General features: G+C 44.9%; 1 protein-coding gene across 1 annotated transcript in view; it reads right to left on the bottom strand.

The window, feature by feature from the left end:
* The window catches only part of LOC310782245 (protein NLRC3-like), a gene marked incomplete at both ends in the record, with an annotated part of 29,780 nt that overhangs the window by 4,784 nt on the left and 413 nt on the right, over positions 1 to 24,583 (bottom strand). The window contains 4 exons of the mRNA XM_083642926.1: positions 2,910 to 2,956; positions 17,863 to 18,015; positions 19,904 to 20,077; positions 20,192 to 21,997. Coding sequence (XP_083499052.1) covers positions 2,910 to 2,956; positions 17,863 to 18,015; positions 19,904 to 20,077; positions 20,192 to 21,997 — 2,180 coding nt within the window. The remainder of the gene's footprint in view (positions 1 to 2,909; positions 2,957 to 17,862; positions 18,016 to 19,903; positions 20,078 to 20,191; positions 21,998 to 24,583) is intronic.

Here is a 24,583-nt window from a genome sequence, read left to right as displayed (position 1 = left end):
AGAAAACACTCCGATTTGCATGTTAAAACAAGTTTGCAGCCTAGGAATAACTGGAAAACATTTGATTGATATATTAACGTCAGAGGAAGCCAGGATTAGTCAAAACGATAATGAGAAATACACAGCACGTCTGCCGTGTGACTTTTCCGGGTTTATTGTCCTGCGTGGGGGGGTACAGACGTAGGTAGGGGACGAATTTCGATGTTTGACTGACAGATTGAGGGCGAATGGCGTTACGAGATTTACTCACAAGCTCGTTTTAATGCTTTTCCATTGGTTGCATTTGTTAAAAACCACACAGAGACGTGAAGGGTGACCAATGGCACTGATTTATGACAAAAAGTAAAAAAGTGAAAAAAGGGACATTCGAGGTCCTGGCACAACAGCGACGATATGAAGGTCTGGACACACAGATCCGACTTGAAAATTAGATTTGTGGCAGTGCGGACACACTCCCAAATCAGATTTGGGAAACCAATCAAGATAATGATGATTAATGACTTTATCAGCAAATCAGATTAGCCTGTAATGTGAACATGGCCTGAGTCTCTGAGCGAGCGCACTCCACTTTCACTTTTACTGATCAGGGGCTCAGCAGACCTGGAGAGACCGGGAGAGAAATTAAATTAAATGAAAAGTAGGCGAGTAGCTACACTGACCCGTGTTTTGACCACATTTCTTGACCCATGTGGTAAAACTTTGATTTCTAACTTTTCGGTCCCAGTGCACACGATCTGCTGCGGTCTGCCCCGCTCATGATTCAGCCAGAATTAGAGGAATTAGTCAAGCCAGCGAGCCAGCACGGCTTTCAAACATGCTAGGGTGATCAGATGTCCCGCTTTGTGCAGGACAGCACAGCATTTTCATGATTTTTCATGCGTCCCACAAATTGAGGAGATGTCCTGCATTTTGAGCGAGAGAGAGAGAGAGAGAGAGAGGGCGTGCGATCAGACCGAGGCAGAGAGAGACGGGCCCTGCACACCAACATGGGCGGTGAGCGATGTACTCGCTATCGCCCAGTCAGCCCTGCCCCGCTGCTACAGCGTGGTTGGCTGCCTTGCTGTATTTCCGTCTTCAATTGGTCGATTTCTAAATGCCCCTCCTTCCCTCGCTGCCATCTGTCGCTCACCAGCTTGCAAAGCATGCTGGGATACCCCAGGACATCGCAAGTGACAAGACGAGAGGAGGGGCCAAAACCCGAAATAGATCAATTGAAGACGGAAATACAGCAAGGCAGCCAACCAAGCTGAAGCAGCGGGGCAGGGCTTGACAGGGCGAGTGCGAGTACATGCGAGTTGATCGTGTTTTGTGAGAAGGGGGTCTGAGAAAGAGAGAGGGAGCGCGAGCGAGCGAGAGGGGGGAGAGAGAGCATGCACTCGTCTGCACACACTGTGGATCGAGAGATGTGGAGGATAGCACGGTTAACTTCACACAATGCAACCTGAGATGTGTATTCCCAAAGCCAACAAGGACAATCGCCTCCACCCCACCTCTCTCCCTCCCCCCGCGAGTTGGGAGCTGGTTCAATGCAACATGCCCAGACAATCTGCCAGGGAGCGTGAGGGGATCATTCTGTCTACTTTCTCCATGTCTTTCAAACCTACATTTATATACTTTGCAACGTTCATCATCGTTTAAATTTGGCTGGTGGCTTATTAACATAGGTTCCTGTGGTGTGATGAACTCAAAATGCTGTTATTTTAGATTTCCACGGTCTTTAACTCATTGAGTGCCAGCCACTTTTGGAGAACGGACGCTCCCAGTGCCAGATTTTCAGAGCGTTTTCAGTGATTTCTCGAGGCCCACAGAATATTGTGTGATATTACTATGTAAACACCGAACATGCAGAAAGAACGATGAGACTCTCTTCTATCATCTGCAAAAAAAAGTTTATTGATACCATTTTCCGTTCTTTAGTTATGAGCCGGAGAAGATAGGTTGTTTTGAGCAAAAAGACACGTTTCAAATTAGAAGCTGAGTTATTCAGCCTTTTGTGAAATTAAGCATTTCAAGCACATTCACTGAGTCTGAAGCTAATATTTTCTGATGTAGTGACGTGGTGTAGTTGTGTGGTGCCCTGCGTGCCCCACCCCCCTCTTCCCCCCTCAGCTGCAAACTCCTCCCCACACTAACACACAGCCTAACACGCACCCAGTCTATTTTCGGAGCGCTCCATTTTTGTGCGCCGGCTCCCAGCGCGACACGGAAATGCCAAACCGGACTGCAGGGAAAGGTTTGGCCCTTCGGCGTCGGGTGCTGCCTTTCTGGCGGCTAATTGCGTGGAGAAACTATACAGACAGACAGACAGAGGCAGAGGGCTCAGTTGTGGGCGCGGATTGACTGCTGTTCGCAGCCAACGTCAGCTGCAGACAGAGCAATCTATATGGCTCTGGCTGCAGCATGAGCGGTTTCTCTTTGATCACGGGGCTTTTTCCTGCTGTTTTCCGGACCTTTCTCTAATCTGGAGAGCACTGTCGCCACCTAATGAGTCCGTAAAATAGGTTATACACCTTCAATAGCTACAATATTTGTACAGGAGATGCCTGAGGCTTTGATCCACGTCCCACCGTCAAAAAACGCAATTGACGAACATACTCGTCCTTGGCACTCTACGTTACTAAACCAATTGACGAACATACTCGTCCTTGGCACTCAATGAGTTAAGTGTGTAAAGGCAAATAATAAACACTTAGTCAGAAAATGACATCATGTTTGTAATGCAGCCTTTAAAACCAGGAGAAGACAACACTTATGTCATAAAAGAAAGACATTCTGATGTGGCTTACATAAGATTTAAAATCCATTTGTTCACAGTAGGATGTGAATGTCACATACTGCTGTGTGAATGGACTTGCTATCTAAATAGTTGAATGTGTGTTGCTTTGTTCTCAAACTAAATACACACTTACATTTCCTCAGAGCTGGTCTCGTCCTCTGCACTCCACCATGGTCCACACTGGGGGAATCAACACAGTCAGAGCTGACAAGAGACACTGACCCACACCAGAACCCAAACCCAGGATAGAGTGGTTCAGCGAATGTGGAGTGGAAGATGTGGAGGAGGATCAGTGAGTCAGAGGAAACTCTGTAGAAGGACAGAGATCCAGCAGGCCAGTCCAGATACACTGCTACTCTGTGAGAGGAGCAGGGGGAACGTATGACTTCTTCTGTGTTATTGTGCCAGGCAGTGTAACAATCATCAGAGCAGATCAGACTCCAGGACTTTTTATTACTTCCAAGCTGACAGTCAGCATGCCCTCCTCTCCTACCAATTCCTCTGTAAGTCACTCCTATCTCAACTTTTCCTTCCCACTCGACCTCCCAGTAACAGCGACTAGTCAGACCATCTCTACACAGCAGCTGAGGCGTGTCGTCAAATCTCTCTGGGTGATCAGGAAATGGCTGCTCCTCTGTCACCTTCATCACCTTTCTGTTGTCTTCAGACAGGAGGAGCTCTCTGTGTGCTGTGTTTTCATCCAGTGTAAGTTCACAGGCATCTAATGGAGAGAACAAGAGTCAATACAGCAGCAGCTTCTCATCTAATACACCAGTTGTCTTTATTTACATCGTCCTAACAAATTAATTCCAATTACGATTCAAAATTGATTTATCGTGGAGCCCTTGTGTGTGTGTGTATGTGTGTGTGTGTGTGTGTGTGTGTGTGTGTGTGTGTGTGTGTGTGTGTGTGTGTGTGTGTGTGTAAGGAAAAAAGGCTTAACAGTCCATGGGCCAAGGCTGAAATTTTGACATATCGGTACCACCTGAGGTGCCCGCACGATTTTGTTATTTATGTCTTCCTACATGTCTCTAGTTTATATTTTGGTATGATAACCCTTCCGATTTGGTAGCTTAAGGATAGTTAAACCTACAAACCTACCCCCATATAAATGACAAAACCCTCATTTCATCATATCTCCTGAACCACACATGATAACACAGAAAATGTGATGTCTACCCCTATGTTTTCATGGGCAAGGATTACAATGACACCATATACAACATCATAAACTGTTCACATGAATAGTTAATGGTGAATTCAGTGGTGTTTTGGTGAATTCAGTGGTGTTTTGAGAAGGATACAATGCAATTAGTCCATGGGCCAATGGTGAAATCGGTACCACCTAATGGGAACGCGCAATTTTTTTATTTTTGTCTTCTTACATGTCTCTAGTTTATATTTTGGTATGATAACCCTGCCAATCTGGTAGCTTATTGATAAGTATCACTCTGTAAAAACTACTCCCATATAAATGACAAAACCCTGATTTCTGTGTATTAGTCCAGATGATATGTGAAAATCATGTTAACTTTTTCATAAAAGCATGAAACTTGGTACGCATATAGTTTGGGGCCCCGTAAATCTTCAGAAATGAAGCCATCACAAAAATGCCTCGTGGTGGCCATTTTAATTCCGCCATAAGCGGATTATGTAGTTTGCATCATATCTCCTGAACCACACATGATAACACAGAAAAGGTGATGTCTATCCCTATGTTTTCATGGTCAATGTTTACAATGATACCATATAGAACATCATAAACTGTTAAAGTAACTAATCAATGGTGAATTTAATGACGTGATAAGGAAATCATAGTTTCTGATAACTGATGCTATAACCTCAATTCCATGACCACTCTCTGGCTAACATTTTTTGATGAGTAATTTGACTTCTATGGGCCTTTTGTTAAAATAGCCCCCAGGTCCCTCCCAAACATCCTGGGACTTTCTGCCAGATGGCCAAATCCAAGATGGCCACTGGTGCAATCTTGAAAAATTTACTTTTGAACCAGAGCACCTAGAATAATGTATGAAGACACTTTTTGGTGTAAGCCAACCGCAAAGAATCTGATACATTGGTTAATTTTGACCCAGAATTCCAAGATGGCTGCCATCCAGTAGCATGAAAACTTAACTTGTGAATCAACATATACGTATGTGGTGTTTGGGGTTTACCATTTTTAGAGTAAGGAAGGAGATTAACAATGGTGAATTATAGCTATTTTAATTGCAAATCCATGCCTACCAAACATGGTTTAGTAATGACAATTATTGTGTTTTGAGGGCAATTTCATAATTTAGTTAGTCTCGCTGGCCAGCCTCCCCTCCCTACCGGGAGAGGAGTCTGGCGCCATGGAAACAGGCAACTGGGATAAGCCCTCCCCTGCTCTACAGCTGCTCTCCCATTGGAGCGACTGTTTCAGTGGCTGCCGGATGTCCGCTCCCGGCTTATTACAAACTCTGTCATTGGCTCCGACCACGTCAATCAGAGCAGCTTCCACTCCCTCCTCCCTGTATGTCGCTGTAAATAGTGCCCTGCCGCCTCAGTGAAAACAACAACGCTAACTAGCTAGCAAGCTAACGGCAGAAACCTACACGCTAGCTCGTTGCTACACGCTGAAAAGGGCAAGTTGGATTGTTGGAAACTATTTTCCAAGGGCACTGCCGCTAAGCGCCCCCCATCGCAATCCCACTATGGAGACCTGCGGCGCCAGACTCTCATGGAAGGGAAGGGAGGCTGGCCAGCGAGACTATGGGATAGGTGAAGGTGAATAGCCTATGTCCATTGTCCAACAAGTTTTCTCAATTAATTTCCCTCTTTGCGATGTGATAAAAGTTTCTCAGTGAGTTATAGTTGATTGCCTCACTGAATTATCTGCTAATACCCAATTTTAGCAGCAGCCGGCTCGCCCCATGCAGAGATTGTTTCAGTGTCTGATCTATTTTTGTGTGAGACCCGCGAGTGATTGTGTGAAGCCAGATAGGAAGTCAGTACAAGTTGTCACCGGCATGGAGCAAAGCAGTGCATCTGGTGTGAATGGCCAGGGTCCTGCTCAAGCTGAATTTACACACAGCGGCACTTTGCGTCTGCAGCATCACAATCATCTTCCACCCTCCTCCCTGCATGCATGCTCCAACCCGCTCTGACTGACTGGTGGCGACCATTTATGGATTTCGTTTTCACTCCCTCCGTGTCGAATCTGTCTATCTCCAATACCTGTGCCACTGTGAAACAACAACATCAACAATGCTAGCTCGTTGCTACATGCTGAAAACGGTTGGATCTGGATTGTGCAATAAAGCAGGCCTGCTTGATACTTTTGGTGGATAGTTGTAAAGGTAAACAGAGCCTTTTTCCACCAGGGTGGAGGTATTAGCAGCCAGACTCTGCCGTTGTAGGGAGGGAGTCTGGCAAGCAAGACTACCTGGGGAGGAACTCAAGGTAGGAGCTGCTGAGATGGAGTGGAGCACTCCAAGGCAGTGATTGACCTGGTTGTGGTCAACTTGTAAACCTCCACGAGTTGCTGGAACATTGTCTTTTTGATGAATGTGTGGCCTTATTCAACTCCAACAGCACATACAGGAAGACGCAGAAGAGCAAGCTCATCTAGAAGCTCTATCTCCAATCTGAGAACCCTACATCACTCTCGTTGACATGGGCATGATCTAGAGGATGGCAACTCCATCTGCAAGAGATCGGCAGACACAAGATGGCACCCCATACAAGTGGTCGGACTATGTCCACAAGGTGTCATCCATTATCCTTGCCCGCCATGGTGATGTTGACATATCATCTGTGTGATCGACCGGTATGACACAGCATAGCCTACTTGGCTAAAGATGATGAGCGGAATCTAATGATTCAGAATCTATAGCGAGGCAGAATTCAATCTGATCATATGCCATGTTTTAAGTGGTTTCATTATTCAATTATTCAAGTTACAGCTAATAAAAAGAGCTTATTTTAGTTCTCTTGTCATACATTCATTAAATATTGTACTGCAAGAAATCCTGGGGGTAGTTGGTACAGCAGTACCAAGGTAAAATGGGTGTTGACATTAACATCTTTTCAGTTAACATAATTCTGAAATGACTCCCAAAACATCCACCATTGTTAATCTCCTTCCTTGTGGTAAACCCCAAACGCACAGTATACCTTCCCATTCAAAAGTTACATTTCCACAATACTGGATGGCAGCCATCTTGGAATTCTGGTTCAAAATGTTGCCATAATGTCAAACTGATGTCAGAATCGGATTCCTCGTGGTTGACTTACACCGAAAAGTGTCTTCATACATTATTCTATGTGCTTCAATTTTTCAACATGGTGCCAGTGGCCATCTTGGATTTGGCCATCTGGTAAAGAAAATCCCAGGATCTTTAGGAGGGACCTGGGCGCTATTTTAACAAAAGGTCTATAATAAGTCAAATCACTCATCAAAACATCTTAGCCAGATAATGGTCATGGCTTTGAAGTTATAGCATCGTTATCAGATACTGTCATTTCCTTCTCACAACGTCATCGAATTCACCATTGATTAGTCACTTTAACAGTTTATGATGTTCTATATGGTATCATTGTAATCCTTGACCATGAAAACGTTGGGATAGACATCTCCTTTTCAGTGTTAGCATGTGTGGTTCAGGAGATATGATGCAAACTACAGAATTTGCTTATGGCAGAATTAAAATGGCCGCCACAAGGCATTTTTGCGATGGCTCAATTTCTGAAAATGTACATGGGCCCAAACTATAAGCCTACCAAGTTTCATGCTTTTACGAAAAAGGGAACATCATTTTCACATATCATCTGTACTAATACACAGAAATCAGGGTTTTGTCATTTAATGTATATGGGGGTAGGTTTGTTTACAGAGTGATAACTATCCTTAAGCTACCAAATCGGCAGGGTTATCATACCAAAATATAAACTAGAGACATGTAGGAAGACAAAAATAACAAAATCGTGCGGTCACCTCAGGTGGTACCGATTTTTGCCTTGGCCCATGGACTATAAATAATTGTTAGTTTTTATAACTTATTGAGAGACTGGGGCAGAGGGCTTCTCTTTACTGGGTGATAGGTATAAATTCCCCGACCATTATTTTCAAAAGTTCAAGTAAGATCCTATTTGGCCAAGGAGGCAGTGCACTACAAAATCTGCACCACAGAGGCAGCTGGGCTGCACTAAAGGTAGCCAAACGCTTTTGGATGCCTGGTATGATCAACTGTGTGACTGTATTCACTCATCATCATCATCATCATCATCATCATCATCATCATCATCATTATCATATCATCATCAAAGGGAGTAAGTGTGCTCTGTGTCTCTGTTTCCATTTTTTTTTTAAGGGAAAAAACCTACCTACTAATTGAATAGATTAAATTACTAATGAGGTGTCGCCAAGGTTGTAACATTTTATTTTAGTTATTTCAGTTTTGTTTCGATAGTGGTACCATTCCGGCACAGTGGCACCCCTTTTGTTGGACTCCTTTTTACATTTTCAATTTTCTGTTCTGTAAATTTTATTTCCATAATAAACCATTTACAGAGTTTCATTATCGGAAAACTCTGTACATGGTTTAGCCCGGCATCTCTCGGCCTGTCTCGGAGGGGAGTCCCCGGATGGGGGTCCACTGCTGGGCCCCTACAGCACAACAACCTCACAAGGTTCCTCCTCAGCCAAGTCACTGAGGCAATCCATGTGGCGATCCATGTGTGGATTGCCACCATATGGTGGAGAGGTTTTCTTGCGTTCACTGGGGGTGAGGGGGCGCCGCTGTGTCCCGGCCTGGCCTTCTCTCCCACGCCTTATGTGGGCGGGGGCATCGGTGCTCTTCATCACTGGTCGAGGGCTGCCGGTTGGTTTAGAATAGCTTAGGTAGGCGATAGATTAGCTACAGCCTAAGGCTGACCTGTTATAGTGTTCAGGCAAAGATCAGACTAGAGCAGAGTAGGATAGGCCAGATTAGGCTGTAGATTAGCTAGATCCCCTATGTCTCAGTTAGCTCTGGTTAATGTTTAGAGTAGTCAGTTTGTCTGATCTTCTCCCCCCCCCCTCTCTTTCTCTTTCCCCCTTCCCCCACTCCTCCCCTTCTTCCCCTTTCCCTTTTTCCCCTCTCCCACATTTCCCATTCCCCCCCCACCTCCTCTCTTTCCATGCTCTTTCCTCCCCCACATCCCACTGCTTCCCCCTCCCTTCTCCTGCTCTCTCCTCCTTCTCCCCTCCTCTGCTCCTTCTCCTTCTCCTTTTCTCCCCTATTTTCCCGAATCCCTGCTACCTCCTGCTCTCCCCTCTCTCCCATTCCCCCTGCTCTCCCTCCCCTGCTCTCCCTCCCCTGCACCCTCCCACCTCTCCTTCCCTGTTCTCTCCTCCTCCACATTTCTCATTTTCTCCCCACCTCCTCCCTCTCCTCCCCCACATCCCCCCACTCTCCCTCCCTCCTCCACTCTCCTGCTTTCTCCTCTTCACCCCTTCCCCCACTACTCTAAAGCATAGTACACATTCTACTCCAAAGCATGGCACCCACTCTATCCCCTCCAATATTTCGCCACTATTTAAAGCATGGCACCCCTACTCTTAGTATTTCGCCACTGTTTGGGGCATGGCACCCATTCTTCCCTGAAGCAAGGCACCCACAAGCTCTGTATGTGAGCATGTGTTTGTTTGGCGGGGGGACTCACTACTAAAGGCTTGCAGCCAATTAAATTAGGCATAGCTTGGTTGCTAAGAAATTGACATATGTCCGTTTGCAAGATGTGTGTCTATATTTCTCTATCATATAATTGCTCGATATGCTATTACTACTATTGCACTTTGTTAATGTTGTGTCAGTTAGCCCTCCCTTCCCTGTTCTCTCCGTATAGTCTCCCACACTCCTCTATACTCCCATACTCTTCCTTACGCTCTCTCCTCCCCCACATTTCCCTTTCTCTCCCCACCTCCTCCCTCCCCCTGCTCTCTTCTCCCCCACACCCCCCCCCTCCCCCCCTTACCCCTCTCCTGCTCTCTCCTCTTGCTCCTTCCCCACCTCCTATACCCTCCAACATCTCCCATTCCCTCCCCACCCCATCACTCTCTCACATTCCCCCTGCTCTTCCCCCTTCTCCTGCTCTCTCCTCTGCTCTCTCTTCATTTCTATATTTTCTATATTTCCCCATCAATTGTTCAAATGTTATCTTTATTCTGTATATTCTTGCTATTGTTGTGTCAGCTAGAATTAGCTAGACATACTTTCTGTGAAGCCCTCTGAGACATGCTTGTGAATTAGGGCTATATAAATAAACTTGACTTGACTTGGCACAAAAGTGTTATTCACCCCATTCCGAAATCTTCAAAAAATGACCCCAAGCTACCACTCGGCTATACAAGGGATCAGCCGAGCAGCATTTTGTTAAACAAACCGCGTCACTGGGTGGCAATGGCAATGGAACCCTATGGAGCGTGAGCTTTGGGAGGCTTGAGTGTCTGACTCTAGCCGGCTGACCGTGTTTACAATTTCTGTTCACACAACTTTAACACGACATGCATAATATTATACATCAAACTCTCTCAGAATGTCAAAATATAAGTGATGTGATGTATACTGTTTGAGATATTAACGTTTGTTTGCCACAACTCATACTAGTTAACTGCCATGGGGTTACGCATTTTTGGGTGGCAGTGACGTCAGGCTGATTCGCCCTATAGGGGTATAAGTTATTAGTTATGTAATAACTTATACCCCCCTGCGCGCGCTTACTCTCTCTCGCACGAGGACCCGTCTATTCACCTCCTGTTGCACCAGCATTGCACTGCGGCGTGAGTTTATAATCTTTTTCTATGCCAAGAAGATGAATTCCCGGAAATAATTTGCTATTTAAGTTGTTAACGTTAGCCTACTGTGAATACAACTGGGTTTCTGAGACTAGCAGATTAGCTGTACCCAGAGGATAGACCATATAAAAATATGGACGAGTCACGGTGGCTTCACCCACTGGTTTGTGGATTAGCGTTTTGAAGCCTCTATTTTGACGTTTTGGCCGCTGCCATCTTGGTTCTTGCGCAGCTCAAGCGAGATCACGGGTTTCCCACAGAGCTGCTAAAGAGCTGCCTGCTCAATAGCAGTGATGTTGGTGAAGTGTTTAGGGAAGTGTTCAAGTGACTGGTTTAAGTGTTCATCAGAGTGATGAGAGTGCCTCTGGGAAGAAACAGTTCTTGTGTCGTGTCGGTTGTTTTGGCGTGCAGAATTATGTACCACGTACCAGGTAAAGGAGTTGGAACAGCTTAAAACAGTACTTGAATGTGTGTGATAATTGCATATTCATTTATTGATTTAAATTACAAGAAGAAGCAACCAATCTCTGATGTGGCATACATAAGGTTTAACATCAATTAATTCACAGTAGGCTGTGAATGATGTCACATACTGTGCTGTGTGAAAGGACTTTCTATCTAAATAGTTCAATGTGTGTTCCTTTGTTTTCATGAATCAAACTAAATACACACTTACATTTCGTCAGACCTGGTTTCAACCACTGCTCTCCACCATGGTCCACACTGGGGAGGTAAACAAAGTCATATCAGCAGATTTTCTTTGATGATGGAAACATGGACATTTAATAACCTTCAATTAGGGATGCACGATATGGATTTATTTCAGCCGATACGCTAACCGATAAATATCTGCTTCTCCTGGCCGATAACCGATAAATATCTGCTTCTCCTGGCTGATAACTGATATGATAACCGGTAATAATTTCACATTTTTGTATTTAAGGAAGTAGTTTGTAACCTGTAGTTTATGCACACCATGGGGTAAGAAAGGCACATGTAGTGAGAAAAGATGGATGATTTAATATCGCATAGCTTTGACCTAACCAAATCTAACTGACATCACTATTGTGAACACAAAGCACACTTCTTATATAATATGATATGAGTGTTTTAAAACACTTTACTAAATAGTAAAGTGACTCAATACAAAAAATAAACAAAGGCTTTTATAGAACCGAAAGCATGGCTGCTTATTCTGCAGATAACACACAATGGCAAAAGGCATAGTAATTTAGATTCTTATTGTCATGTTACTGACAACTAAACCCGAGCTGTCTGTTCAATTTTTTGGGGGCCAGTTCTATTGAAGTTAATGGGGCAGGCATGGAAGTCCCACTATAAACCATCATATCGGTGTTGTTTCACCTTTTATTGAAGAATGCTTCCACCAGATTAAATAAAAGACATTATGTGATGTTGACTGATGTTTTTTTATGTAAATGTATGTGTAATATGTAAATGCATTTGTTTTTCTTATTATTGGTCTCCAAACAGATAACTCAACTCAAGCCCCTGTTTGGTCCAAAATAGAGCTAGATTAGCTAACTAATACATTACTAATACATACTAATACATGACCGAATGGGGCATCAGTCAAAATCACATAATGTGTTTTCTTTAATCTGGTGGAAGCATTTTTCAATCAAAGGTGAAACGACACAGATATGATGGTTTATAGTGGGACTTACCCTGCCCGCTCCATTCACTTTAATATTAGCTCCGGGTTCATCTCTCGAGACAGACTTTCGACTTACATCGAAAATCTGTCAGCAGGCTCCGTCAAAAGGGGTGCAACAGTGCGCTCGCACACATGCTGCGCTTTACCCGATCAAAATGAAGTGAACGTGACCGGTGTGTAGTCAAAACTGACCATTTTCAGCATATACTGTAGCAAGTTTTTACTTGCTACTTTTTTTTTCTTTTCCTTTTTCTTTATTTATACAGGGGGAGTCTCACTGAGAGCAATGCTCTCTTTTTCAGGAGCGCCCTGTTCACATTCACACACACATTCATACCTGGAAGCTGATCAGTACAACCACAGTCTGATCTGTTGGCCACTGAGCAGCTCCATTGGAGCAGTTGGGGTTAAGGGCCTTGCTCAAGGGCACCTCAGTGGTGGTAATGAGGGAGGGGCAAGCGCTGCCTTTTCACTTTCCTCACCCAGATTTATCCTGCCGGTCCCGGGGATTGAACCGATGACCTTCCAGTCACAAGCTTGCTTCTCTAACCATTGGGCCACCACTGCCCACTGCACCACTGCCCTACTAGTGTAACGGCGTTGTGTAGGTGGTACTTGCAGCAACCCATGTTAAGGGCTTGTCCAGGGGTGGGTACGAACCGCTGACCTTCGGCTTGGGAGTCCAACATGTTAACCGCAACGCCAAGAGAGCTAGCTCCCTTGGCAGAGCTGATTAACATGCCTTTATACTGGGGAGTGAGTTTTACCAATCCACTCGCTACCACTCAGGACTCACAAGGAATCTGCGCTGATTCACCTCGGTTACACTAGCAACGAGCTAGAGTTGTTATTGTTGTTTCATAGCGACGGACGGATTTGAGAGCGACACACAGGGAGCGGAAAATAAATCCTTAATCGGAAGAGCCAGACCGCGCCTCTTGAGTTCCTGTTGCACCACATTGAAACGGGGCTGCCCCCACAGGTTAGAGAAAAAACAACTTTCTTTGTTTGTTTAACCGATGGGTTCCCAGATTGGCTCCGGGTTAGTTAAATATTTTATTTAGCATTTTTTCAGAATAGGAAAAAACAAAAACAGGCTCACACACAGAAAAATAAAAAAGATAATTATATTTGCTGCGCAGCAATGAGTCGTGGCCGGGCCGCCGCCCTTTGTGCACCTCCGGGTTTGCCACAGCTGCGCCCTCGTTGCTGAACGGCGCCCAGGTGACACAGCTCTGAATTTTCATGCGTCACTGCACTAAGGAGTTAGATGTTACTTCCTGTGTCCACTATGTGGCGCTAGAGAAGACGAAATAATTATGCGTCATGTTGCTGTATATCATGTGTCGAGCAGACCATGTTTGCCACATAAGGTTCAATTTGTGTTGCCAGTAGGTGGCGCTACCCAAGTGGGGCATTAATGCAGCAATACATTTAGTGGTAGGATGTAGGAGGAGCCCGGCCTGGAGTCACCCACACAGGGCCTAGACCCTCCATGCACCGAAGGGCCTTACAATACTGCGGTGTACCACTAACTCTATTGCAGCAGATTGGGCGTGATCAACCCTTCCGCAGGCAATGTTGCAGACAGAGTAGAAAGGCTGATCCGTGAGCAGCTGCTTCTGGGACGCGGGTCAGGGTCTTATTCGGCCTCGGCTGGGTCTACTGGGCGAGGGTGTATGATGTCGAGAGACCCGAAACACCTTACGACCCCAGCTAACATCACTGATGACACGTCCCAGCGCATGCTGTAGCATGTATTTTAAATCTAGAATCCTGGCTCCCCTGGCCAGTAACACTTAGGAATAGACGAGACAGTTGACGGTCGGAGAGACGACATCCGGTACGGGATGGGATTAGCACCCCATCCTGGCTCTCTCGTGAGGGAGAAATCCACAAACGCTACGGATTAGCCTTCTGAAAATCTGTGCAAAGATCGGCGCGGCCTGGGGTCCTTCAGGCTAGACCGAGGTGCTCGCCGCAGGTGAATGACGTGCAGCGCACAGGCCTTCTTGAGGGGTCCTCTCTGCCCATGGTAGGATTGCCCCGAGGAGGATTACCCCGGGAGGGTCTGGTGAGACGTAGGCGTAGATGTAGACAGGGCGGCTTTAGCTCAGGAGGTAGAGCGGGTCGGCCAATAACGCAAGGGTTGGCGGCTCGATCCCTGCTCCCTCCCAGCTGCTGTCGTTGTGTCCTTGGGCAAGACACCTAACCCTCCTTGCTCCCGATGGTGTGTAGGCACCCTGCGTGGTAGCCTGCCGCCATTGGTGTATGAATGGGTGAATGTAGACTATCTACTGATTGTAAAGCGCTTTGGATAAAAGCGCTATATAAATGCAGGCCATTTACCATTTACCATTACGTAGGAGGGGCCCGGCCTGGAGTCACCCACACAGGGCCTAGACCCTCCATGCACCGAAGGGCCTTACAATTGCGGTGTAGCACTAACTCTATTGCAGCGGATTGTGCGTGATCAACCCTTCCGCAGGCAACGTTGCAGACAGAGCACTGGCGTAGCCAGACTTGGCACATTGGGTGTGCCACAGAAAGAAAGGGTGTGCCAGGGGGTGACAATTCAAAAACAATTTGGGCTTTTTTAAGCCAGATTTAGAGGAATATTGAGATAGGACCATATGACCATAACCATCAATGTTTGCTCCTTTTCGCACTCATTATTAGCAGATAGAAGCAGTCAATTAAATTGTATTTTTTGGCAACATGTACAAACCACTTTGGTATCTCAAAAAAGTCTCACCTACTTTTTCCAAAGAGTGTTCTAGTCGGGAAAGAACGCAAGTTTGGTTGGCATGCAGGTTCGTCTACTGCAGAGAGATCTGTAGTGCAGCGACCAAAGCGCTCCGCCCCCACCCCACCTCATCTCTCTCTCTCTTTCCCTCTCTTTCATGCCTGGCCGCCTGTCTCGCATATGCTCCCCAAATCTCACGGCAGTTTAAACATAGCAAGCGTGTAAACAACGCGACTCTATAGCAAGATTGTCTGGACAAGTGAGAACACAAACACATCGGCTACCAAAATATATTTCCCTGCTGCATGTCATGATGAGATCAGATTGGCAAAAGTTTGGATAGACTGGATTGCTTCCCGCAGCAGCAATGCCTTTTCCCCACACTGCCTGATAGATAGGTAGGAGATTACAGCCTCTGACTGGCAGGGGCTCAAAACTATGGTATAACAACTTTTTATTCATTGGTCATTCATTGTGATATAAATTAGTGACATTTTCCCCAAAATACTCATGGTTATGTGCTGTTCGTATTTGGTAGCCTATCTGATGCCTGCAGTGCTCTATAGGAGCAGAAATTGACGTGCATCAAAGGAGCCGCGTCAATTAACGATAATGACGGGAGTCTTGCGCAGCAGCAGGATGATGTATTCGTGCCTAAATATCAAACATGTTTGATATGATCGGGACGGCCCCGATGAGGCTGTGAGCAGATCGGGAGGGTTAAGATTGATCTGTAAACCGCTCACATTACAAGATAATCTGTGCCGAACATCGGGCCCGACTAAGCTTGGCAAGCTGCCAGGCCAGATTTCTCCTCAGATTCTCAGGAGGGGTAAATCGGGCATAAATCTGGCCAAAAATCCTGTAGTCTGAGCCAGCCTACGCATGACAGGCTGTGCATGACAGCTGATGTGTTTTGCAGACAAACAAACAAAAAACCTTATTTTTCCCCCCTTTGTTTTTGGGTGTGCCAGCTGCCTGTGTGGGTGGCATTGGCACACCCAGGTGCACCCGTAGCTACGCCAATGAGACAGAGTAGGAAGGCTGATCCGTGAGCGGCTGCTTCTGGGACGCGGGTCGGGGTCTTAATCGGCCTTGGCTGGGTCTACTGGGCGAGGGTGTATGATGTTGAGAGACCCGAAACACCTTACAACCCCAGCTAACATCACTGATGACACGTCCCAGCGCATGCTGTAGCATGTATTTTAAATCTAGAGGAGGACACCTGACCTGCATAATGTCGCTGTCCAATGAAAACCACTTAACTCATTTTTTTTAAGATTTTTACTTTTTACTATCGATGGAATATATCCATTCTCATATCTACTGGTAGGTTTTGACATCTAAATGACCAATGGAAACATGTTCTAGTGTGTTATCTAACACGTACAGTACCACCATTGTATGCTCGACCCGCCCATCATTGGATTTTATCTGTTCATTTGTATTTTTGACAACTGTCTTAATAAATTCATTCATCCATTCATATATATTTTGGTCTGAAAATTCTGGGAACCCTTGGCCTAGGGATTTTATAATAGGATATATCGGCTGATAATGTATCGGTTTGATATATATTGTGCAGCAGGGATGCACAATATATATCAAAAAGTTGTGACTAATACGTATGGAAACTCATATTAACTCATTGAGTGCCAATGACGACTTTAGTCGTCAATTCATTTAGTGACGTAGAGTGCCATTGACGACTAAAGTCGTCAATTGCGTTTTTTGACGGGGGGATGTCGATCTAAGCCTCTTACATCGCCTCTTACAATATGGGAGCTATTGAATGTGTCTAACCTATTTTACAGAACCCTTAGGTGGCGACAGTGCTCTCCAGATTACAGAAATGTCAGGAATACAGCCTGAAAAAGCCGTGATCAAAGAGAAACGCTCATGCTGCAGCCCAGAGCCATGTAGATTGCTCTGGCTGCTGCTTGACGGTGCCTGCCAACAGCAATCAATCCGCGCACACAACTGAGCTCCTCTGCCTCTGTCTGTCTGTCTGCATATAGTTTCTCCACACGATTACCCACCAGAAAGGCAGCACCCGACGCCGAAGGGCCAAACCTTTACCTGCAGTCCCGTTTGGCATTTCCTTGTCGCGCTGTGAGCCGCCCGGGAGCCGCCCGGCGCAAAAACGGAGGCTCCGAAAATAGACTGGGTGCGTGTGGGGAGGAGTTTGCAGCTGAGTGGGGGAGAGGGGGGTGGGGCACGCAGGCTCCACAGAACTACACCAGGTCACTACATCAGAAAATATTAGCTAGAGTCAGTGAATGTGCTTGAAATGCTGCATTTCACAAAAGGCTGAATATCTCAGCTTCTAGATAGAAATGAATGTTTTTGCTGTTTTTGACCTATCTTCTCCGGCTGATAACTAAAGAACGGAAAATGGTATCAATAAACTTTTTTTTGCTGATGATACAATAGAGTCTCCTTGTTCTTTTTGCGTGTTCGGTGTTTACATAGTAATATCACACAATATTCTGTGGGCCTCGAGAAATCACTGAAAACGCTCTGAAACTCTGGCACTGGGAGCATCCGTTCTCCAAAAGTGGCTGGCACTCAAAGTTTAATATGAGTTTCCATACAGTATTAGTCACAACTTATGTCCAACATTAATCAATATTCCTCAGCTCCTCAGTGTGACAGAGAAAATGTGTGTGACTCTTAAGGCTGTTTTATAAGACAAGTGTAATACTCATGTCTTAAAAACATGTCTTAAGACATTGTTGCTGTAATACTCATGTCTTAAAAACATGTCTTAACATTGTTGCAGACACTTGTCTTACAACCATTAAACAGCCTTTAGCCTTCTAACAGATGGTAATTCTCCATACCTGAGAGTCTCCACTCTTGCAGAAAGCAGTTTCACTGAGGCTCCTGGATGATTGTAGCTCAGGTCCAGTTGTTTCAGATGGGAGGAGGGGTTGGAGCTCAGAGCTGAGGCCAGGGAAGCACAGCCTTCCTCTGTGAGCAGACAGCCTGACAGCCTGCACCCCCACCCACACACACACGCACGCACGCACGCACGCACACGCACACGCACACGCACACGCACACGCACACACACACACACACACACACACACACAGGACAGGGGAGTGATGAATGGTTGGGTTTTGGCATGAAGAGTGATGATTGGTTAACGTAAAATATCAGGGCCAATCAGAGGCAGAGTAGAGCAGGTCATCGGTCATCAGCGCTTATCGTTTTCAAGACACGTGATCGATGAAATTCATCATAATTCGTTGAGATGCACATCGGGGACACAGCTGCGTCTACTCAGGACCACAGGACAATCACAGTGAGAAGCGTGGGCACAGTCACATCTACTTCAAAAACACGTCAGCACAGCAGACTGCTTGGACAAAACAGCTTGGTGAGCCTGTGGAGCACTGGGGAGCAGGGCTGCATGTGTGACCGGGTTAAAGACCGCTGATATCAGCCAGCCGCCATTCACTAATGTTACACATCAACCGTCATCAAAACAAGTCCACTTCTGCTTGCTTTGACTGCCTGTCCCACGAACGATTCAACTGTGTGCATTATGCTGAACAAGTGTTTTAACTTTTAACAGCCATAGCACACTCACTGTAATGACTGAGCAGCCCTTCACTGCATATGAGATAGTGATGTGACGTTCGCGAACGATCCGAATCTATTGAACGGCTCTTTGCTATGAACGAAAGGAACCGAGTCCTACTTGAGAGCCGTTCGTTTTAATGTTGTGCCCAAATTTCACTGCTTGCCGCTCCCCACAACACAAACAAGGTAGACTTCCCTCCCTGTAGTCCGCTGAGCAGGGAGCATGGGGCAGGGAGGATAGCTCGGGTGCACTCATTAATTGCTACCGGCGCATGCTGTAGCTGGCCTGGGTGGGCGGACTGAGCTTAATATCAAAACGGGCTAAACAGGCCGCGGAGTGCATCTGCCGACTTTCTGGGTATGTTGCATGAATTGCAACTTTCAGCTTAGTCAGTAAATTCACTGACTAAATAAGAAGATGATATGGTGTCACCGTGTGTTGCAATGCAGATCATTGACATTAGGTCTGGAAATACTGTATGAGTAATTTAATGCTGCTGCAGTCCACTGATGAAAAATGAAATAGTGGTGGGTCTAAGATCAAATCTGATCCAAATCATACCATATCATTATATTAGTGGTTTTGCAGAGAAACAGTAGTGCGCACCCCATTAAAAAAAAGGAATGAGGAGCCGCTATTTTGAACGGCTCTTGGAAAGGAACGGAGCCATAAGATCCGGTTCCCTTCAAAGAGCCGTAATACCCATCACTAATATGAGATGACGTTCCCTCCTTTTAAGGGATTTTTAAGGAAAACTTTTTGGGAGTTTCCGCAAACATGACCAAATACACACTGCCTTTAGCATCACTCACCGTACAGTATACAGTGAGCTACAGTCGTCCAGTTAGTTAGTATCGCCAATTAATTGGAGGAAACGGTACAGCTGTTCAAAGTCACCAAAAACACACATTTCTAACAGTGCCAAAAAGCTCTATGTACATATTGTGACTCGGGTATTCCCCACGCGATAATAATAATCCATAGTTATGTGAAACGCCATTTTCGTAGTAAATCCCCACACCGAATTGCTTCCTTGTTTGCCTGTACAGTTATCACTTGATTAAATTTTAGAAAACATACTGTGCACTTATTCAGGAAGAAGCACGCACACGACTAGGTTTGCCAAGTCCTTGAATTGGAAATAAGGAATGGTGGCGGTCCGGGGAAAGGCATGAATAAACAGAAAATACATTTTTACAAGCAAGCGCAGACATGAATAACAAAATCGTAGCACTATAAAGATAGAAAATAGAGAACAAATGGTCATGTTCAGCAGATTGAGGAATCCTGACCTGAGAGTTTCCAGTCGACAGTGTGGACTCTCCAGTCCAACAGAGAGAAGCTTCACTGCGGAATCTTGAAGGTCGTTGTTACTCATGTCCAGCTCTCTCAGACTAGAGGACTGGGAGCTGAGAACTGAGGCCAGAGCTTCACAGCTTCTCTCTGACAGCTGGCAGACACTCAGCCTGTAGGATCATTAGTAATGATGCCAAACAACTTTAACATGTTTTCAAGTTTGTACTATTTGAATAAAGGTATACTCAAGTTATCCTAATATATTAAGTTATCGTTTCACTTACCGAGCTTTATTGGAGGCTTTGACCACTGGCAGCAGCCCCAGAAGAGCCTCTTCTGAAGCAGAGTATTTCTTCAGGTCAAACACTTCCAGCTTCTCTTCTGATGAGAGTAAGATGAAGGTCAGAGCTGACCAATGACCAGCAGAGAGTTTGACTGTGGAGATATTTCCTGATCTCAGGTACAGTTGTATCTCCTCCACTAGTGAATGGTCATTCAGCTCATTCAGACAGTGGAACAGATTGATGCTTCTCTCTGGAGACAGGTCCATCTTTATCTTCTTCTTGATGTACTGGACTGTTTTCTCATTGGTCTCTGAGCTCATTGGTGTCTGAGCTCTCAGCCAGCAACTACCTCTCTGTGTCAGCAGATCTTCGAGGAGAGCCTGATTGTTCTGCAGTGAAAGACCCAGGAGGAAGCGGAGGAACAAGTCAAGGTGTCCATTTGGATTCTGTAAGGCCTTGTCAATAGCGATCCTGTGGACTTTTGTTGTAGTTGTTTTGCTGAAAAACATCCGCAGATTTGTGAAAGTCAGTCTTGGCATGGGCATTACATTCTTGTTGCTGTTGATGAGTGACAGGACCACATGAACAGCAGCCAGGAACTCCTGGATGCTCAGATGTACAAAGCTGAACATCTTGTCTTTGTCCTTCTTCCGACCACGTTCCTCTTTAAATATCTCTGTGAACACTCCAGAGTACTGTGAGGCTTCAGTGAAGTTAATGCCACTCTTTTTTAGGTCTTTCTCATAGAAGATCGGGTTGCCTTTCTCCAGCTGGTGAAAAGCCAGTTTTGCAAGTGACTGAATGTACTGAAGGCAGTTTTCTGCGCCATACTTTTTTTTTGTCTGAACTACCTGAAACTTCAAGAATTCTGCGTACATCTCAGTCAGAGTCTTGGGCAGGTCTACTCTGTCACTGGTTTCCAACAGGACTGTAGCAGCAATCCAGCAGAAGACTGGGATGTGGCACATGATGTGGAGGATTCGTGAAGTCTTGATGTGGGAGATGATTCTACTGGCCTGCTCACTGCATCTCTTCCTGAAGTAGTCCTCCTTCTGGGGGTCAGTGAAGCCTCTCACCTCTGTCACCACATCAACAAACTTCCCAGGGATCTGTTTGGCTGCTGCAGGTCGTGTGGTTATCAAGAGGCGAGAAGAGGGAAGCAGTTCCCCCTTTATTAGGTTTGTCAGCAGGACATCCACTGTGGTTGGTTCGGTCACAAGTCTCACATCATTAGAGCACTTTTCATTGGCTTCAAAGTCTAGTTGAAGGCGGCTCTCATCCAGTCCATCTAACACAAACAGGATTTTGAATTTACTCTTTTCGAAGCTTTTGTTTCCTGACTTCTGTAGTTCTGTGAAGATGTAATTAAGAGCCTCCAATGTGATGTCTTTGGTTTCCCAGATGCATCTGTGAATTAGTTCTGCAAAACGAAAGCTTTCTCCCTTCAGTAAATTCAGCTGGCGGAAGGTGAAGGGCAATATGAGATCTACATCTTGATTGGCTCTTTTCTTTGTCCAGTCCAGGATGAACTTGCGCACAAGGAATGTTTTGCCGATTCCTGCAACCCCAATGGTCAGCACTGTTCTTATAGATCTGTGTTTTTCAGAATGGTGTTTGAAGATGTCGCTGGGTTTGATTGTTTTCTCTGTGTCTGTTGGCTTTCTTGATGCCATCTCAATCTGCCAGACCTCATGCTGGCTGTTGATGTGTACGACACCCCCGTCTGTGAAGTCGAGCTCTGTGTAGATAACATCCAGATCTGTCTCATCCTTCTTCTCTAACCATCCTTCTTCTACCCACTGATAACTGTCCTCAAGGTTACATTGGAATGCTTGTTGATGCCATGTGATGAAATCTGTTTAGAACAAAGTAACATGCAATAAAAAACTCAACTAAAACTACAAGGCTCTTTTGCAGGTACTGGCACCAAACAGATGCCTGTGAGACCATGGAAAGTCATTTGAAGCTAATTATATTTATTTATTTATTTATTTATAAAAGTTTGTGCTCTGTAAATAACATGTTGTCATTGTCAACATCAATACATCCTTTCTTTTGAAATAGCAAAGAAGGAAGGTGACATTGGGTGCGTTTGTGAATCCAATCTTTTGATTTAATTATTTTGAGATTTTTGGATCGGCACCCAGTGACCTTCTTTAAAACATTGGGTTGACCACGCCAGTTCGTTGATTGGTGAATCCAATCTGACCCTCTACACTGAAATGAGAGCACAGATGTACAGTACAATGCCGCTCCTAATTTACGGTCGAGTGCGCTCTGGCGCTCGGAGTGGCTATTTACAAATGCACTTATTGTGCACAAAGGCTTCCTGATTACATAGTGGAACAGACAGGTTGTGATATCAGATATCAGGCAGAGCAGACTGTGGATAATTCTCATATTCAGATATTCCATTACAAGTGTGCAAGTTTATTATCGTTAATGAAAACAAAATAACGAAATCTAAAAACATTTTTGTTTACTGAAATAAAAACAAAGGTGAGGCTTTACAAAAAACAACTAACAAACTGTATTGTGAGCAAAACTAACTAAAATAAATTAAAATATGGCAGTTTATTTCACACATAACCCTAGTAATTTGGTGGACATCAAGTCTATTTTTCTATACTGTATATCTTCCTTCTACCTTTAGTCTGACTGCTGTCAGAGGGAAGCTGAGGAGGAGCAGACTGTGGCCGACTGGAGGAAGCTCCTCTGTTTTCTGAAGTCTCCCCGCCATCAGTGATGTCAGCATCTGCTGAGAGAGAGGGACAGACAGATGCAGGGAGAGAGAGAGAGAGAGAGAGAGAGAGAGAGAGAGAGAGAGAGAGAGAGAAATTTTGGTGGAACGATTGGCGGAACTACAAATTAAGGTCAAATTATGTCCATACACACACTCTAAATCAGGGATGTGCAATCATTTTTCCTGGGGGAGGGGGGGGGGGGGACACATGAGAAATAGAGATTGTTAATTGTTGTTAATTGTTAAAAAATACTATCATGCCGTAACCTCTCATATCACTAGATTAAATGATAGAAAACATACTGTGCACTTATTCTTCCAGATTTATTATATTGAACATAACTCAAAACTGCCAATTTAGGTCATCTCATTAGATTTGTTTTGTGGGGGTCCCTACATGAATACAATACAATAAACACGATTAGACAAAACATTTAACATAACAGCATAAGACCAAGTGTGACAAAACTAAAAACAAAAAAAACAAAAAAAACAAAAAAACAAAAATAACAATAAATATATACATAAATAAGTATCAGGTAATAGGACATTCAGAATAGGAGATCAAGTCAAGTCAAGTCAAGTCAAGTTTATTTATATAGCCCTAATTCACAAGCATGTCTCAGAGGGCTTCACAGAAAATATGTCTAGCTAATTCTAGCTGACACAACAGTAGCAAATTACAGAATAAAGATAACATTTTAAACAATTGATAGAGAAATATAGATATAGATAGAAGATATAGATCATACTCAAGACAGAGTATTAAGATGGATCTATATATATTGCTGATAATATATCATATATCTAATACAACATATATGCTATTCTGCTGAAGGCTTCTCTTAACCCATTTAATCCCACATTCCTTATAATATCCGAATCATGTGTCATTAGTAACCATTTGAAATAATCAATCATCTTTTTTTTTAATTTTCATGGAAAAGTAGGTGAAAAGGTAAGTTTTTATGGCCGGCAACAATTGTGACTGGTGGGATAACCCAGTGCATCTAATGTGTATACTTAATTAACATATGCCTCTCATGCAGTCATCAAATTTCTTATCCCAGCCCAGCTATTAACACATGGGGGCAGGGGCGCCGAAACCGTGGGTGCCGGGTCGCCCGAGCACCCACGGAAAGAGCCGAGCACCCACCGGGAAATGAAGGGAGAGAGAGAGAGAGATAGATGCCATCTGACTGTGCCACAGGCAGATAGGCATCCTCTCTCCACCCGCCTGGCGGCCCCGGGTTGCAAAACGAGTTGATCAAAACATAGCCCGTTAATCTGATTGGCTGCATGAGTCAGTGCACTCTACGTGACCCTGCTGACGTAGTGACGTAAAGACACTTGAGCGGTATCTCAGACAGAGAGTGATAGACTGACAGTATCTCAACAACTAGCCAAAACAAAATGAGGAGATTTTTGATCACAAAACCTAGTGCGGTTTCCACCACCACCAGTGCAACCGTGACGAGTACGACTTCCAGTTCCACCACAGTTGCACATTCGAGTCCGACGACAATAACCAGCGTAGTTTCCATTGCCAGTGCGACTGGGACTTCTACTACGACCGCGGCCGCGCCGAGGCCAAGTACTTCGTGAGTGAAATGAGTGTGTGGTTTACAGTGCTTCGGTCGCTTGTTCCT

The sequence above is a fragment of the Poromitra crassiceps genome (genome assembly GCF_964638095.1).
Source record: "Poromitra crassiceps genome assembly, chromosome: 9".
NCBI lineage: Eukaryota > Metazoa > Chordata > Actinopteri > Beryciformes > Melamphaidae > Poromitra > Poromitra crassiceps.
The sequence above is the reverse complement of the archived record's forward strand: the minus strand, read 5'-3'. Positions and strand labels throughout refer to the sequence as shown.